Here is an 18,472-nt window from a genome sequence, read left to right on the forward strand (position 1 = left end):
ACACACACACACACACACACACACACACACACAAAACAATTAGGACCACAGTACTCAGAAGCTCTCAGTACTGAAATACCTTTATGTTCCATATCAGGAAACATTACAGTTCAGTTTCACGGGAATGGCAGTAACAATCTGTTTTCCTAGAAAACTGAAATCACCCATAGCAACCAGGACTGCACACAGTCTCAGCCCGGTGCTGACACATGCTTGTTTGACCAGGGTTCGTCTCACTCCCATGATGACAAGGGACAACTCCTCTGCTTATGATCACAGCTGAGACTCAGTGATGTTTGTTTTCCATGCCTTACCCACGGCTCCTTTGTTTGCCAGGACCAGGTCAGTGCCGTCTTTCTTCTTCTTCTTCTTCACTTTCAGGCCAAATATCTTCTTTTCCTTCCTGCTAAAGGAACAGCAAGTTTGGCATGCAATCAGTCTCTCTTTATGGATTATTTTGCAACTGAGCTATAAAGCATTAAGAAAAAGATCCCAAACGTTTGGTGAAAGACAGTAGCTTAAAATACGGACAAGCTGTTATGAACTGAAAACGGAAGCGTGAAAGTAACTGGTAATAAAATGCTCTCTTTGGAAATCAGTAACGACAAAACCTATTGCACCTAACCTAAATATATTTTCTGTGGATATAACTTTGTTTATTCTTTTATTACACTATATGTTCAATAAAGTTAAACTCAAAGTGGATATTTGATTTTTGCTTTAAAATTGAAACTATTCAAGCAGAACATAGGCAAATTTGAATTTTTATGGCCAAAACCAGAAAATGATATTTCAGTTTGTTTTGATTTCCTTATGGTGTTTCAAATAGTACAGATTTTATTTATTTATTTTTTTCATTTTTCGAGATAGGTTCCAAATTCTGTGAACTTATGGGATGCACTGTTTGTTCTGTCCATCCCATGTGTGTTTTCACCACAAAGAATAATTAGCTGTGGATAGGATTAAAAAAAAAAAACCTTTGTTGCGCTTTCATATCACAATGCAAGCCTGATGTAAAAAAAAAAAAAAAAAAAAAGTCCAATCACTGAGGCCATCAGGTGAAGCCTGTATGTTTCTAGTACAAGTTCAGGTTCTGAGTCCAAATACAATAAAACATGAAATATGGAAAGAAAACGCAAACAAAAATTTCTACTTAATGGACAAAAAAGAAAACAAGTGGTATCCCACATATACATCTTGTATTTTATATATATGTCAGATAAGTCAGTTAAGCATAAATTTCTAAAAATCTAACATGTTCCTGCCAGTATATCTTTCTTGTGATGCACGTAGATCTACGAACTAATTATATGAAATATGAACTTCAGAGACTCACCGTTGCTGAGTTGCAGGACTGCCCAATAGATCCATTTAGCTGATATCTACAGAGGTTTCTAGCAGGAAGGTTTTTCACTTTATGTATGGTCTTACTTCTAATTCTTCTCCAAAGATTACGCTACACTCTACTGTTTCCTCCTTTGCAAATCAGAAGTAAGACACAATAACCTATCTGCTGTCAGTTGTTGTGACTTTTGTCCACAACAGAACCGTCTTTCCAGAAGATATTCCTCACCTGACGCCTTCCGCTACAAGCTTCCTTAGTTCTCAGACGTCCTGAAGCAATTTACAAATTTTTCTTATTGCTTCATATGCAAAAGTAAAACCGATCGCTATGGAGCCTTAAATATACTGGCTATTCACTGTGAGACGATATTTCTGTGTCTAACCAGCTGTGGTTTCTGTTAATCGGACTGTCACGAATACTGTGTGGTTTGTGGTTGGTGAAAGGGAGCAGCCCTTCTCTTGTTAGCCTCCTACACACACTGTCCATATATAAATACTTCTACATATTTAATGTGCCGAACTGGTTCGACTCTAGCATGGCAGTACATTCAGAGTTCAACTATTTAAACACTTGGGATGCTTCATTCAATATTCAGTTCTCTAGTATGAAATGTTATTATACATTATGTTATCTCTGCAAAAGAAATAGATTTAATTTGACAAAATTGACTCATTAAGCAAAATATGTAGACAAGATACATTTTCTAGCTGAGGACCAGTTGAGGGTGTTCACATCAGGCCCCAAAGCAAAGCTTTCCTCTCTGCAAACAGCGTAAGGCTTAAGCTCACAGTCTCTTTCTGATTGTAAATGGACATCATGCATCGACATGCATGGTGTGTAGGTGATATGATTCCTGAATGATTTTATTCATTTTAAGTGAGAATAAATGAAGGGGATCCTAATCTATTCATCACCAGTAATTTTATTTATTATTTCACCCAACTGTTTAAAATGTATTTCTCTCCATTTTCATTGTTTAGTTTTATTACTTCTTAGATTTCATATTACGGTCCCCAGAGGTTTCCTATTTTTAGTCAATTTGTAAGAATCTCAAAACTAGTTTTTTTTTATTTGCCATCATAGTTTCTCCAAACAAAACAAGACACACTGTTAGTTTTAAAGAAACGTGTAAGTATTTATATTTGATTTTACTTCTTTACAGAAACCATTACAGGCAGGTTTTTACATAATTGCTTCCAGGGTTTCACAAGAATATTTCAACACCTTCCTGACCCACATAAAAGCTTTTGTCATTTTTTTTAAAGAAGCCATGAACAAATGTACAACTTTAAGCCTTTATTATATTTAAATGTAACATTGAACAGGGAATCTGAGCTCATTAAAGACTCAACAGCTCAAATGACTGATTAAATCTAAGACTTTTAAAGCCAGACCTTCAGACATACATGCAAGAAAAATGGGATGACATAACTTTAGATATGTGGAATTTCTTTGGAAATTCTCAAATATCCCATAAGTGTTGTGGGACGGATTGAACTACAAAACATCAAATGTCTCCATTATGCTCTGCAATGTTTCTGTTAGGCAAGCTTGAATTTGAGACGTAAATGGGGAAATCTAAAGAAATGTAAATAAATATCAAAATAAAATTCCAAACAGTACAATAAAATACATTTTGGCTAAGTAGAAAATAAACATCATAAATCTAAAACAGCTTAGTGTAAAACCTAAAGCAACTTTTGCTTATATGCCCAATTAACTGCAAATGTTGATTACTGAGAGCCAATCTCCTACCTTGGTTTGGGATCCATTGGTTCTCTCAGGACAGATTATGTGAAGGTTTTCAGACCTGCTCCAGTTTGACATAAAGTTTAACTGAAAAACAGATCAGCTGATTGGCTGAAGTATTTGTTCAGGGAATGATGATGCTGATGATGTGAAACTGAAGGAACATGCGGTTGGCCCGGCATTCTGCATTTCAGGTTCTTTCTTTTCTTTTGTTGGAGCTCGGGGCAGAGCTGTTGGTCAAATCGTCGTTTAAACGGTCATTTCTCATCATAAAGACTCAACTCGTGAGAATTTAAAGAGATTTTATTGTTCCACAAGTTCTTCAATAACAACAAAGCTCATCAACTGCCATCTGTTTAACAGACTTAACAGATGATAGGAGTGTTTACCCTGTGTCTGTGTGTGCGTGTGTGTAGGTAGACTGGTATTCTTGTGACCAGGATGTTTGAAACTGGCAGAGCTAACAACTCCACCCCAGGTAAACAGAACAGCTTGCAGCCTGCAGGCAGAGATCATGAGCAGCCGGGTGGATCAGAGTCGCCTCAAACTGAAAAATCTTCTCCTTATGTACACTGTGGACATCCAATAGACATACAGCTGATTTTCTTGAAGAGCCAAAGTTGCTTTGAGATTGATTTGAGAGTTGGTGTATTTATATATGCCGATTTAAGTCACACTGATGTCTGTGTTTTAATTTATTTGTGTGATAGCAACGCTGGCATGAAGAAAATAAACCCTAATTTCCAGTCCTGCAGCAAAAATGATCAGATTCAAACATGACTTTAACTTAAATGATTAAACCCTTAGATCATGGGTTAGGGTCACTTATTTTCTACTCATCTGAGGCAGAAAAAGAGTAGATGGATTTTTATTGACACGAGAAGATTAACACCAAGTCAAAAGGCTACAATGTTTTTTGCTAACAAAGCTGTACTCTCAAAGATGTACCCGTCTTTTCTTATTTATTGATTGATAGCATAATTAACTAATTTTTTCATTTAAGGTTCCCCATCCTTTTGAATCGGTTGGAATGGACCTCATCAAAAAAAACTGGCTCAAAGTCAGGACACCAAATACGTGTCCTGAATAGTCATCATTGACTATTTCACCAAGTGGCCACAGGCTCACACACTGAAGACAAAGTCTGCTCCAGAAGTGACAGATTGCATTATAACGGGTCCCCAAAGTCGGTCCTCGAGGGCCGCCATCCTGCATGGTTTAGTTCTCTCCCTGGTTTAGCACACCTGGATCAAATGATGGCTCGTTAGAAGGCCTAAGAGGAATATTGACATGCTGGAAAGGTTGTTACTACCAGCAGGGAGAGAACTAAAACGTGCAGGATGCCGGCCCTCGAGGACCCACTTTGGACACCCATGCATTAAAACATTTGTGCATCAGTTTGAAGCCACAAAGATAATTTTGTAGCGAAGTTGTAGATGGCCACCCAAATACCTGGGATGAGAACCCAGATGCTGTGCTATTTGGACTTAGAACAAAGAAGCAAATAATTAAGAAGCAAATAAAGTAGGGCTCTGGTCAATCAGAGATGCATGATGCATTTAAGGGAAAAGATGCCCTTCTATCAAGAGAGAGCACCTACAAGTTATTGTACTTGGACATGAAGCAAACTGGTCCTGATATGGAACAGGTAAGAGAGGTACGATGACAATGGTTCAAATGTTAATGCTGTAGCAGTATTTAGCTAGCCTGGTCATTGCCTTCCTCCACTATTCCGCTTGACTCAAACCTTGCAGCACAGGCTGGGCTTTCTCCCATTGACTTGGATTCCCCTGGTAGAATTAGAATAACAATAACATGTATAAATAAATGTATACATATGTAGCTGTTGCCGTTGAGCTGTGCTTAATTATAGGTACCTAAACAATTTCTAATACGTTGAAAGCAGTAATTGACTTTGTGGTTCTTAGGAATCATGTCTTAATTTGCAGAATTTGTGACCATGAATGATGTGTCGAATCAGTGACAAATATTTTCAAACCAGCAGTGTTTCTGTTTTCACTCATAAACAATGGAAAATGAACTATGAACACATATGAAGAATCAATTGGTCCGTCAAACTAATTTTCCTCAACATTATTCCAATATTTGCTTAATTTAATTCCACTTCCTGAAACCTTTAGTTTAGCTGAAAGACATATATCATAAATGATGTGGTACTTAGAAACCAAAACACAGTTATACATTTATTTTTCACAGTGATAAGACTGTAAGTACATCTCAGTATAAGCATCATCACAGTTCCAACATTCAATCTTTGAATAAGAAATAATTGTTTTCTGTCACAATGTCACACCCACCATTAATGTGTCTCAATTCAAAGGCAGTTTAATGTGTTTTCGTGTCTTCAGTTTCACTTTTCCCGCTTTTCTTCTGTTCGCCATCAGGAGGTTTTATCTGAGAAAGGGACAACCTTCAACGTGGTGTCAAAGTCCAACTTGTCTGTCCTCACTTTACACATCCCTCCCGTTGGCTGCTGTTAAGCTCTGCTTTGTTATCGTCCCGTTTTACATCGTCCGCTGCCATCTTGTTTTCTTCAGACTTGAAAGGTTGGCCACTTGTAAATATCTGAAAGTTGCAGTGAGAAAACAAATGAGTAGCATAAAATCTAGAAATCTTAAGGTAACTCACTTTGAATTCAGACTAATGTCCATTGAAGTTAAACTAATGTTTGTCACGACAGAAGTTGGAGATATTGTGTACTGTAGCTGAATCAGACCCTTCAGACTTTGTTGTCTACAAAGTTATGTTGTTTTCAGATACGAAAAAAATAAAATAAAAGTGTGGCGTTCAATTTCTGAGTTATCTCATCAAAGGAACATTTTCCTCTTGGTTTTAAACGTGCAGCCGGTTGATGTCATCAGAGAAGAACTTGGATCCCACCTGAAGCTCTGTTAGCGTCAGCGCTGGACGTTTGACCTCACTCTGATTTCTGCAGTCTCCCTTTTACTCTACAGAGTCCCAGTGAAAATCACTGCTAGTATTGTTGACACATAGCATTATCCTGTCACTATTCAAATAAATAATGAACAATTGAAGAATATTAATGAGTGCTGAGTGGCCACTGTAGATCTACCAAACCCTAGTGTTAGTAATTGAGCTTGTTCTCCTCAAAGTTTGAAAAATAAAGTAAAGCTATTGCACAAATGAAATGTACATTGTCTGTTACATCAGCAGGGTCTTCTTCAGAATTGGACATTGATTTCATACAGCTGTGCAAAAGGAAGCGTCAGCCTTTTTACTTGCAATGCTTTGTAAGCTTAAAAATAAAGATAAAAGCAGGTCCAAACACCAAGAAACTTTTACAAACAACACATGACACAAAATGCAGAATCAGTTGTGAAAAGATCTCGACTGTTTTTCCCTAGACAGAATTTCACTATTGCGGTGTTTTCATTAAATAAAATATCCAATTAAAATCCCACGTGACTAAATTTGTAAATGCAATAAGTCATTAAAAAAACACATCACGCCATTATTCTCCTACCCCTTCCTGTCATCTTCTTCGTGTTTTCCACTGGTAGTAACATCCAGTTCTGAACATGACTTGTGATGGGAAAAAAAAGTGTTTCCATTGCAGTTTTGAAATATACACTAATTTTGATACAGCCAAAGAACCACCTCATGCTAGCGGCAAAACTTTTTATCAAAAAACATGAGTTTTTTTTTTTTTTTTTTTTTTAAACTGCGGTTATTTTTGTAATTCCACTTTGCACAATTATAAGGTCAATAAAAACACAGTTAGTATCTTAGTAAGGCCCACTAATCACATGGCAAAGTAGATCTAAACTCTTGATAGAGTTGATATGTAGTGCTAGGTTATGGGCAGAATTCATACTTTAGTCCTATGTGTCCTAAGCACATTCTTCTAGTTGTCCTGTCATTCCTGCTTATGCAACTTTTGCAAATCTAAATTATGGCAAACACAGCCGTTTTCAGCCTCTTTTATTATTCTGTCATGAGCAGAACAATAACGGACTGACTGAGTCTTGTGGAGTCTGATATGGTTTTAAGTAGCCAAACTTTCTGTCAATATTGTTCACTCCTTAGAAGTGCGTCAGTTTTCTTAGATGTTTATCACTGTTTGGAAAAAGTTTGGAAATTAATTTCAGTAACACTTGATTTGAACGGCTGTGCCTAAAACTGACATGACACTGTTACACTTAAAGTTGCATTAAAAGTGTCAACTTAAAATATTATTTTACCAAATGACACTTTGTGACAATAGTCATGAACATTAACAAGGACTCCTTCATATTCCTGAAAAGTCATGTCAGTCTTATGCACACCCCTTCAAATAAAGTCTTACCTTGATTTGATTGGTGGGCAGCAACAACTACTTGTCAAAGACCAGTGATCCATTTCCTTCTTGCTGTTGTGTGTGAGAACCAGGAGCTGGTCAGCAAACTGAAGAAAAAAAACAACCTTTGCTTTTATAACATGACTTATGCTGACTTGGGATTAGCTAATTGATGCATTTGATTAACTGCAAATGATAAGTTACCCTACTTCATTGTTTTGTCATTACTGTTGCTTGTGTATTTTATTCCCACATATTTTTTTTTGTTTGTTTTTTTTGCAATGTTGCTTGATTTTTCTGTTAAAATTAGATATGCAATGTGTTGCTTTTAATGATTTGGTAAATTCGTTGTGGTTTTAACACCTGCCAAAGTGTCAACTACTAATTTAAGAAGGCAGGGTTACTTCTTCACAATCTAAACTCAGTCAATGCATTCAACAGACCACAGGCTACATGCATGGCAAAATCCAGCCCTGCTATGACTACATGACCATTGCCGAAGCATCTCCTATTAATAATTTTAAAACTTCGTACATCACTGGGGATACTTTGTTACTATGTCCATTACTGATGTCATGGAAGTGAAGAAGTGTCCCTAGACTTGCCTGATAGGATGTGGAGGTGAGGCACGACAATGGATTAAAACCTCTTTGCTTGGAACAAGAGGAAGGTATGCAAACCTACATGTAATAAAAAACTGTTTTATTGTTATTATTGATTTGGGGGACATCGACAGGCAGTGCTAAGCTTCAGATTCAAGCTCAGACAACCAGCCACTGACAGCTTAGATGGGAATCTTACCTGGGAAATGCTGGCTGGAACTTTGGGAGAAGGAAGTGATGACACTGGCTCGAAAAAGGAGAGATGGACTTTGAAGGTAAGGGTGTCAACGGTTCATGTGAGACTGGAGAGACTGCTTGGTGAGACATTTTGTACAAATGTAACAAAAATGTCTGGGCTGTTTGGGTAGATGTTGAAAAATGGGCAAACGTAGAAGAATGGAAGATGTTAGATGGATGATTCCATCCATCTAATGTGAAGGAAGTGAAGGATGCAGGCATATACATGTTGACATGTCTCCAAGATAAGGTCCTCCCAATGAGGTGGAGTAAAAATAATTTAGGAAAGAGTTTTGTTGGTTGGAAGGAAAACAAGAAGAAGGCTAAGAAGAGATTCCACGGGATAAGCCAGGGATTGATAAAGAAGAAGGAAGTCCCTTGTGTTCAAACAAAGATCAGTTGTGTCAGAAGGAGCAGGAGGCTTTTGAAATTGGAAGGCGGGAAGGTAAATAGGCATAGTAAGGCCTGGAGGATGATGGAAGGGTTGTTGTTAGGAGTACAGAGCATCAATACCTGCAGGAGTGAGAACCAGGGCTTGCAGAATATCAGACAGAGAGACAATCCCTCTCACCACATCTTCTCTGTCGACCAAAACTAGTCGATGAACCTGAAAGGAAAATATGAAACCATTTGGTTATAATCTTTTCAGTCACAAGTTAAGTGTGCAAGCTGGCTTTCTGCATAGTCTGGATTCATGACACCTTTTTTCAGCCACCCTTTTCAAGACAGCAGATTATCTTGCTACTACTTTACTCAACCCCAGCACCATCCTTTGTCACATCAACTCTCTGCAGCCCCTACATCCGTAATCCTTCTCCCAGGGTCGTCCTTTTTTCCTTTTCCCTGGCAGTTATACACACAACATCCTTTGTATGGAATATCCAGGCTCGTCCCTCACCTTTGTCTGTAAAACCAGTCCACTTCAGCTGTCATTTTAATACACCCATTTCTAACTCTGTCCACTTTGGTGACTCCCAATTAAAATCCAAAACCTCCAAATCCCACAACCCCCATACTCCCCCTCCTGGCTTTCTGATGAACAACCACTTGCTTTCAACTCTCACTACAGATAACAATATAGTTTCTTAATATGCCAGTTCACACACTATATTAAGCCCACCAAACCTGACTAACATTGACTACCTGATATCACACACCGTCTTGCTGTTCTTTCCTCTCTCTTTGGCTGGGACCTCAAAGTGTAACTGGGGTGTTGGGGGTGTTAGGGTTAGGGACTTGGCTCTTAAAATAGAGGAGCCTCTTGCTTCTCTATTTTAAGAGGAGTGAGTGGTTATGTGAGTGAGCTCTACAACTGTCTGAATAGATGCGCCACCTATTCAGACAGGCGGCGCATCTGTCTGCTTCGCATAAACCAGATTTCTTTTGCATATTTACAACTTGAGGGAAGACTGTTTTTTATCAGTTTGATGTCATCTTGCTAGTGAAATCAGAATGTGTGACTCGTTTAAGTTACCTTCAGTAACACCTAAGTTCTGCTGCGGCAGATTTGGGAATTACCTCAGCTTTAGCTATGCGGTCGATGATGGTCTCCAGTGTTTCGTGTGGATAACATTTAAGGACTCCTTCAACCCAGCAGGATCGTGAGGCGAGGGCCTCTTTCATTGTCATGTTCAAATTGTTGTAGTTTTTTTGGGCAGCGAGGTTCTTGAGGGGAGAAAAATAAAGTCACAAAGCTTAGTTTCCTGTTGAATACTTAAAGAAAAAGGAGGCTGACTTTTTAAATTCACTTACAATGACATCAAATCTGGAGTACAGTGCCACAACTTTACCTGAAACCGGGGGTAGAAAAAACACAGATGAAAAAGTATTTGAAATTTTACCAACTGAAATATTTGAAATCATTAAACAAATATTAACATCAGAGGAAGATAATGCGATTAAGTCTTATGGTAAAGTCAGTCAAACAAGGCATCATGATCTGGGAATCTTGATGCTGTTGTGCAGCAAGTGTACATCACTTACTGCTATTAATGAAACTATGGATTGCAGATTGTCTGCAGCACAGTGCATGAGCTCAAGCTCACTTGGACAATGATCCTAAGAACATGAACAAGTCCACCTGTAAAAGTTTACCAACTTAAATTGAACTGAGAGGTTGTGGCATGCTGGTTAATGCTGGAAAACCCTCAAATGTGAAGTAGCACTGGTGTGGATTCACCAGGATTGTGTTGTGCCGTTAAGCCCAAATGTTAGCATTGTTTTGGTATACCTTGTTCATTAACCACAGGCAGGGCTGACACTCTTCTTTCCACAAAAATAGCCAGAGCTTCATAGACAGAGGCAGATTCCTGGATTGTTGCAATCTCCCTAAAGGTACCAATCGGCACCTCGTTGATCTGCTTTTGAAGAAACCTGGGTTTAGGAATCATGGATCCCTAGAAGAGTAGACTCATTAATTTGACGAAGCACGGGCATTTCTAGAGCACAGAGTGCAATCTGGAATTACAAACATGAGTCCTTCCTTACAAAGATGTGAAGGAATTTGAGGATCCGCTTGTGAGTCAGGATGTGGAGGACATTTCCAGAAGCTGGGTCAATAACTGGGAGCCGGTGGATCTTATTCTTTAGCAGGGAGTAGATGGCATCAAACAAACTGAAGAGACAAAAATAATTTATTTAGGCAAATCATCATAAGTAACAGAAACATCAGTCGTTGTGTAATTGAAGGATACAATGTGCTACATTTTATAAAAGTGAGTTACTGAAATGTTATTGGAAATGAATGAGCCGTATTTCATATGGTTGCTATTTTAATTGTGTCCACTAGATGTCAGTAATGTTACGTCCTCTCCAGGATCCCACAGACTTTTCGGGTTGTTCTCAGCTGAATGAGAAACAGCTGTAAATCTGTAGACTAATGAAACTATTTCATGTGAAACATTCATTTATGAAAGACGATATTATCACGGTGAAGTGAAGTTTTAAGACGTGTTTTTCTTTTACATTCAGTTCTTTGTAAAATCTGGGAAAATAGAATTTAAATAGTTGTGCATTGTAGAAATAAATAAAAAATAAACTAAGGCAGGAAATTAAAAGAACAAGTGTGCCTTTACCTGGATGCAGGTTTGATGCTGATGAGTCTGTTGACTGAATACTGGAGATATATTTCTGTACCAAAAAAAAAAAAAAAAACACAAAGAGAAGCAATTTTTAAACAAAAGTTTTGTGAGATTGTTGTTTTCAATCAAGTTCACTTATTTTCTTTAGCTTCATAAAGACAATACAATATAATCAATGCAGTGATCTCACTTACAAGCATACATTGCATTAATTATGGGATGGTAGCAGAACAGACTGGGATGGCCAGATTTCATCATCATCATCATAGAACATTAATCAGTAATTATTCTGAGCAAAGTTCTTATAATAACTCAATAAATCCTTGACAGTTAAAAAGGAATCAAAGCTAGCCAGAAAAGGTTATGTGAGTGGGCTCTACAAGTCAATAAGAGACATCTAGATGTTTCACAGAAGATCCATAAATGGATCCAGATGTTGAGTAGAAGTTATAAACTAGCAGGGTATTCTGTCCAGACCTCTCCATGTCTCTATTTTGTGTTCTTCCAGTTCGTAGATCTGAACCTGCAGACAGAACATGCATCCATTAGTCCTGCCACAGAGAAACTTCAGTCAGACTACAAATCACTCAGTGGGAGTTTAATTCTGAAGCTCACCAAGGGAGACTTGTAGTAACGATGAAGGATGTTAATAAAGTCCGTAATGGTTAGCATACCTGCACAGACAAACAGGATTTCTATAGTTACCAGATATGAAATTACACGTTGCAAAAATTTGAACATTTGCATGATGAGAAAAAAAAATCACAGCGTGCATCAGTAATGTTTCCCTTCCATGGTTAGTTTGTGGGTCAAACACCGAAATGTCAAAGACTTTTCTGAGGTGGGTCAGGTTAGAGGCTCTCTGGTCTGGCCCAGTCCCTCTCTTATTGCTGAATCATGAACTCTGACCTTTACTGAGGCAAGTGAGACTCCTGACGCTTCGGTAAGTGTTTTGGGGTCTGTTGGATGAATCGCAGACGTCTTGGAGTCATTTTAGTTAGCCAAACACAACTGATAGGCCCCAAAAGAGCAGAACGGTACGGTGGGTTAAAGTCACTCCACTTATTAAATGTCACCTCAGGCGGGTAAAAGGTTGACACAGGATTGTGGAACCATGGAGGAGCAAATGGTTCCGGCAACTTCTTCACACAGAGTGGACACTTAGACTGAACCAGTTCAGGAACCATGAATAAATACTGAGATGTTCCTGTTCCCACCTACAAAACACTGCAGCTTGCTGTCCCACAGCGGCGCCGCCCGCACTCCGTTCGCCACCAGAGCAAAGAAAGCCTTCTTCACCTGAGTGAAACAAAAACTCGATTAATACAATCCAAACCCATAAGAAAGCAATTTGTACTGTTTGCACCTGCAGCGTTGTATCAAAGATGACCAGTTTGGAGCTCCTGGGCATGGCATCGTAGCAACTGTGACTCTTCATGAAATTCATGTAAATGTAGGTGTCAGGATCTGTTCCTGCAGGGGGCGCCATGGGGTACGTGGCATATGTACAGACACCTGCGGGGAAAAAAAAAAAAAAAAACACACAAAGTGAGCTTGTAACAAAACTGAGAGCCTTTGAGAGGGCAGTAAATTCTCATGTGGGGTTTATAGAATGTAGGTGCGTGTCAAGCTGCAGGGTGGTTGTAATGATTCCCATCGCCCGTGTTTTACAGAAATTCCTCAGAGTGCAGGAATGTTCTGTCAGTGCAACATTAACTCTTTGCTACAAACTGTTTGGCTACAGAAGTGCTGCTGAGAGTGGAGCAGTTGTAGATAGAAATGATGCCCATAAACAGTCATAATGCAGCAGAGATGTGACTGGAAAGGAACGACCTCTTCCATCGGATGTTGGACCGCCGTGTAAGGCACAGATTGTCCAGAACAATCACCGTGTTCAAGCAGATGGTGATTTGTGAGTGTGCTTTGGCCCAGGCTGCCTTGGGTCAAAGGTCGATAATTGATTTTTGTAATTGTATCTTCAGAGCTGCAGCATTCTGTCCAGGACACTTGTGAAGAGAGGGGCTGGGCAGTCCACTGGTCACCCCCTTGACTGGGAGATGGACTGTCCAGACATTTGATTAGGACACACAGAAACTGCACACTGACTCATGAGCGCTACACTTAGCCTCAGTGATGTCTGTTTGTCAGCAAGACGCAATTAGCTAATCTTGTCCTTTTCATTTTGTGGATATTTTAGAACATTGCAACACATACATTTGCTTTGTACTGGATGGCAAATATTTTCAATTTTATATGAGTTATATATTTTTATACACGACTTAAAACATCATTTGAGTCCTAAAAGTTGCTCTGTTAAGAGAGATCAAGCAAATTTAAAAGTCAAATCAACATCTTCTGTTTTTTTTTTTAAAGGATTAGATACCTCTTCTCCTCACCGAGAGAACTTCTTCTTCCTCATACTCATCCATCTCAAACAAGGGGACCTGGAAGAGGGAACATGTAGCATTTACATTAGGCCTCTAGGAAGGCACACTTACATGTAGGAAAACTACTCTACTTGTTTTGTTTCTCTTTGTTTGACCTTAGGAGTCACAGTTTTTGTTCACCAAGAAAAACTCACTGCAACCTTTAAAAAATAGGAGATCAGAGATCTCTAAAGTAATGTCCCTGCCACTCTCCTTGGAACTGGTGATAGTTGCTGTGATTAACTTGATTTTCTTGTTATACGACTCATGAATCAACACTTTGTCACAATTATAAGCCAGGATGTACTTAGATAAGAAGACATTTTTAGCTCAAGGTTTTTACTTCATAAGCAACTGAAATGCTGAATTACTGGAATCTCAATGTTCTCTGTAACGCAGCCTGGGAAATGAGCTGAAACATCCAGGGGAGTAAAATTACCCAAAATGTCAAGGAAATCTTGAATTCTTCGACTTTTATCACAGTCGTTCAGTGAATGGTTAAATAAAATAATTAACTGCCATGCTTTATTTGATAGATGATAGATGTGTATTGAGTTCCGGTAAGAACGGCATTATAGAAATGGCAGAACAACATGGCGTCTGTTATGTGACAGAAACAAACATGACTGCATGTAGACGAAGCTATCATTACTCACACCATAGTGAAGCATGCATACCAATAAATGTTTTTTTATCGATACAACAAGCGATAAAAAACTAATCCTGCTGTAGAAAGAAAAAAAACACAGTTTTCAAAATATATAAAATAACATAATAATCTGAAAAGTGTGGCATGTCTTCAGAAGTCATCCCAACGACGAGAAGTAGCTCCTGCAATAAACTCAGCAGTTCCACGAGTTGCTTGCTAATTGCTGCTGGCTAGTCTGAAGGATCTGAGAAGAGGAGTGAATGGGGAGGGCTGTTCTGTGAAGCGCAAGCTTGGTAGCTTGGAATCTGCAGCTCTGAGGCGGAGCTAGGTCCACCCATGTGTTTTGCACAGCCGAAAGGTTGCCATGGAGATTGAAGGATTTCTCAAACATGTATTAGCGAATCAAAGCAACACTCTAGGTAAGTTTTCGGTGAGGGAATAACATTGACATGATGTAAAGCTAAAAAGAAAATGCCGATTTAAAAAATAAATAAATGAATAAATAAATACCAGTCACTGAATACCTCACCCTCATACTGAAACATGGCAATGGCAGCATCATGTGGTGGGATGTTTTACCTCAGGAAGGCCGGTGAAGCTGATCCGTGTTGATGGGAAGATGAATGGCTCTAAAGTCAGAACTAAAACCTGTCAGAGGCTGCAAAAGACCTGAGAGCGAAGGGAGGAGTCGCCTTCCAGGAAGACCTCAACCATTTGTAAAGAATTCTAATAGTTTTGAATTAGCAGCTGTGCATTAGTCTGTGTTTTTCTGTTTCATATCATCCCACATTACATGTGGTCGTAACGTGATAAGATGAGAGAAGTTCCAAAGGGAAGAATATCCTTTGCATTACATCACATCCTGAGTGACTGTCCACTTTAGGGCCAACATTAAAACCTTTTCATGTCTGCTGCTGGCCATCAACTGGTCAACTGGTTCCTACAGTTTGGCCTGAGTGTATTTATCTCCACATGTTGCACTTGAGTTGACAAACTTTACTCACCATGCAGATAGAAGGTGAGGAAGGAACATTTGGGACTGGACCTGTAATAGTAGCCGGCGTGTTTTCCTTTACAGCTTCTCAGTTACAGAGCCGTGTCCAAACATGGATGCCAACATTCCCCGACAAATCACCAAGGAGACTCACCTCTGCAAAGGAATCCATGGCCAGGAAGACCGGGGGGTCTGCCTCTGTGGAGACAATGTGATCGGTGAAGGAGCATCAGATCGCACACAGCAGGCTGCACAGAGAGGCCAGAGATGCCTGGCGACCGTGTTAGACCATGAAGTAATGAAGACAAAAGTATAAAGAGAAGGTGAAGACAGCCAGGAGAAGGAACAGGAAGAATGGAGCAAAGAGTTTGGTGAGGACCTCCTGTCCTCCAGACAGCTGGGTCCGAGTGCCTGGGAGAGACTGGGGTCTAAATCTGGACTGAGGGGTGGGAGACCTGTGGCATTTACAGAGGGGGAGGGAGGGGAAGTGGGAGTGTGTAAGCAGGGGCTGACAGAGATTCTACATGCTCGTTTAATTGCAAATCAGATGGGACATCTTCATCTGTCAGTGGGAATCGCTTGCTTGTTGTAAGTTAAACCATTGAAATGCATCTGAATGAACAGGATGTGGCTTTAAACAGAGGACAGGCTGGTGGACGGGTGGGTGGTCCCATCAGGAACGCTGGTGGCACAGAGATCACACACACACACACGCACACACACGGATGTTTGTGTTGCTATCTTTGTGGGGACTTTCCATTGACTTCCATTCATTTCTACAGCCTAAACCTTACCTTTACCCTTTTCTTAACCCTAACCCTATCCATCACATACCTAACCCTAACCCTAACCAAAACTCAATTCATACCTTAGCCCTAACTCTGACCCCTGACCCAAAACCAGGGTTTCCCCTCGTGGGGACCAGGCTCCGGTCCCCACGAGGAGCAATTGGTCCCCACAACGTAGTATATGTCAGGAAAATCGTCCCCACAAGGTATTACAAACAAACGCACACACACACACACACACACACACACGTTTTGGGTTTGTTTGCCTAAATGGACAGAAGAAGCTCATTGAGCTGGAGGTGTAATGTGCAGAATGTCTCCAGGTACACAGCCGCTCTAAACAGAAGAGTTTATTAAACTGTCATGTCTCTATTGTCTCAAGTCTGGAATTGGAAATAATTGTTAAATTTTTTTTTTTTTATCATCACAACACACAAATCTTAGCAAAACCTCCATAGAGTGGTTGCAAGTTGTTCAGAATGCTGCTGCTGCCTGGCTTGTGACAAAATTCCCCAAGTTTCCACACGTTACTCCGATCTTGACGAAGCTACGCTGTTTACTTTGGTATGAAATTTAAGATTATTGTATTGATTTGGAGAACTCTTCATGGACAGGAATCAGGCTGCATCAGTGGGTCCCTGACTGGTCCCTTTGATCAGGGCCTGCTGATGGTTCCCTGTCCTGTGCAAGGCAGTTTTTAACCTCCACAGCTGGACACTGAAGTTTAGAGGACTTTTCTAATGTTATCATGCTAAGGTGAGGTGAATAATTAAGTATTTGTTTCAGGTGTTGATGCATCTTTCCAAGCAGAAAGATTTAAAACGTTTTTTTTTTTTTTAAATAGAAATGGCGATAAACTCAATGACTTGACCAGCAGTCAACATCTCGGTCCATTTCAAAGTGTTCTAATATGAATCCCAGGTTTTGCTTTCTGTCAGCAGAATATTGTTCTGCCTCAAATAACCAAATCTGAGGAGCTGTAGCTAAGTTTTGAGTGATTATATCTTTACAAGAAAAAAAAAAAACAAGCAGAAAAGATGATTAAAGCAGAGATGGATGAGCAACCAGAGCAAGAGACCAAGACAGATTTGCATCACGTCAGTCAGACTCTTTGCATGTTTCTGCTGGTCTAAACAGAAATCTTCCAGGGGATAAATAAGGTGCTTTGCTGTAAGCTTGGGAATTTGTGCAGCCATTTTTTTTCTGCACAATGGATATAGTTGCAGTTAAAATAGCTTTTGTAAAAAAAAAAGATATTTAAAAAAAACCAACATAAATCTGTTGCAAACGGTGGTGTATCACTTAACCAGATATTCACCTTCTCTGTATAAAAAAACACATAACCTTTTTTTATTTCTTGCCATCTGGCAATAAGTTGGGCTAAATGTTTCTGTTTTAGGTCATTTAGGATTACAAACATAATTTCTGTTTGCTAAATGGCCTCTGATTAATGAGACAGACTGTATTCTACAAAATAAACTTCTAAATATGAAAGGAAAAAAGTTGAAGCTGAACGTAAACTGCTATCTGTGCAGAGAATGAGTTGTTCTCTTGCAGCAGCTCAGTGCTGCTATAAATAGTTAATGCTCAGTGTAACCTGAACGTCTCGCACAGCAGGGGCCTTAAAGCTGCACTGCAACCGTTTCAGTTTCTTTTATGGAGGAACTGGTTTAGAATGAACTCAGTTCAGAGGTTACAACGCATTCATTATTTTTAATTAAATCATATCAAAAACTAGATCTCAGACATGCCGTGGTTTTCTGGTTTCAATCTAAACAAGCTGCTCACATCTCAGCTTGGTTAGATTGAAGAGCCTGTAACTTTCTCGGGTCACTTCCTGTTTGCAGTTCATTTCAGCTTTAGTCTTTTCAAACTGCAGCAGCTGATGAGCAAAAGCCTCAGCAGTCCAACAAGCTTCAGAGTTTCAAACAGTTTACAGCTGAAGTCCATCTCCTCTGATGAAAATCCACCACCATTCCTCCTGAGACGTGGCAGAAAGACGCTCCCGTCACTGCACGGCTTGCTCGGCGTTTGGTGTGAGGTCAGGGCTTCTGGACAACCGCAACGACGACATCGCTCCGAGAAAAGCATCGAGGACAGACGGAAATTCTGCAGGAATTACAAGAAGACGGCTCTGTAACGAGTTCTCCCTTGCAGAGATGAAAAGGTCTCTGGGTTTACAGCAGCAAATACAGAGCGGGACTGAAACGTTGTCCCGCTGATGCACGGATCGTCTGGTGATCGTCTCCACTCTCACCAGCCTGGTGCTCCACGGTGTCGCGTG

At 39.7% G+C, this 18,472-nt stretch overlaps 2 protein-coding genes across 5 annotated transcripts in view; both read right to left on the reverse strand.

Moving 5' to 3' along the window:
• The window catches only part of fer1l6 (fer-1 like family member 6), a 25,026-nt gene extending 24,624 nt beyond the window's left edge, over positions 1-402 (reverse strand). Inside the window, exon 1 of the mRNA XM_007569318.2 lies at positions 315-402. The gene's annotated coding sequence lies outside the window, so the exon portion shown is untranslated. The remainder of the gene's footprint in view (positions 1-314) is intronic.
• A 4,883-nt stretch (positions 403-5,285) lies between these two features.
• prkag3b (protein kinase, AMP-activated, gamma 3b non-catalytic subunit) lies at positions 5,286-15,832 on the reverse strand. Of its 4 annotated transcripts, XM_007569320.2 has the most exons (15): positions 15,555-15,832; positions 13,715-13,775; positions 12,698-12,846; positions 12,549-12,630; positions 11,947-12,005; positions 11,809-11,854; positions 11,326-11,380; positions 10,739-10,865; positions 10,482-10,647; positions 10,004-10,041; positions 9,770-9,916; positions 8,765-8,858; positions 8,214-8,328; positions 8,018-8,092; positions 5,286-5,680 (listed from the first exon to the last, which is right to left on the reverse strand). In XM_007569320.2, the coding sequence occupies exons 1-15, from the start codon at positions 15,570-15,572 to the stop codon at positions 5,620-5,622; spliced, it is 1,293 nt and encodes a 430-aa protein (XP_007569382.1). In that variant the 5' UTR covers positions 15,573-15,832; the 3' UTR covers positions 5,286-5,619. The 4 variants fall into 4 exon arrangements, with proteins under 4 accessions (XP_007569382.1, XP_007569385.1, XP_007569387.1 ...); XM_007569323.2 differs by lacking the exon at positions 8,018-8,092 and having other exon boundaries at positions 8,214-8,257; XM_016680275.1 differs by lacking the exon at positions 5,286-5,680 and having other exon boundaries at positions 7,918-8,092.
• Positions 15,833-18,472: the final 2,640 nt, after the last annotated feature.

This window comes from Poecilia formosa, unplaced genomic scaffold (genome assembly GCF_000485575.1).
Source record: "Poecilia formosa unplaced genomic scaffold, Poecilia_formosa-5.1.2 Scaffold239, whole genome shotgun sequence".
Classification (NCBI taxonomy): domain Eukaryota; kingdom Metazoa; phylum Chordata; class Actinopteri; order Cyprinodontiformes; family Poeciliidae; genus Poecilia; species Poecilia formosa.

What these genes read in the sequence shown, in the direction of transcription:
- prkag3b (XM_007569320.2), bottom strand. An exon ending in AGCATCAAACCTGCATCCAG is followed by an intron (nt 10,866 to 11,325) that starts GTAAAGGCACAC and finishes TTGTCTCTTCAG; the next exon opens with TTTGTTTGATGCCATCTACT. An exon ending in GCCTGTGGTTAATGAACAAG is followed by an intron (nt 10,042 to 10,481) that starts GTATACCAAAAC and finishes CCCCGGTTTCAG; the next exon opens with GTAAAGTTGTGGCACTGTAC.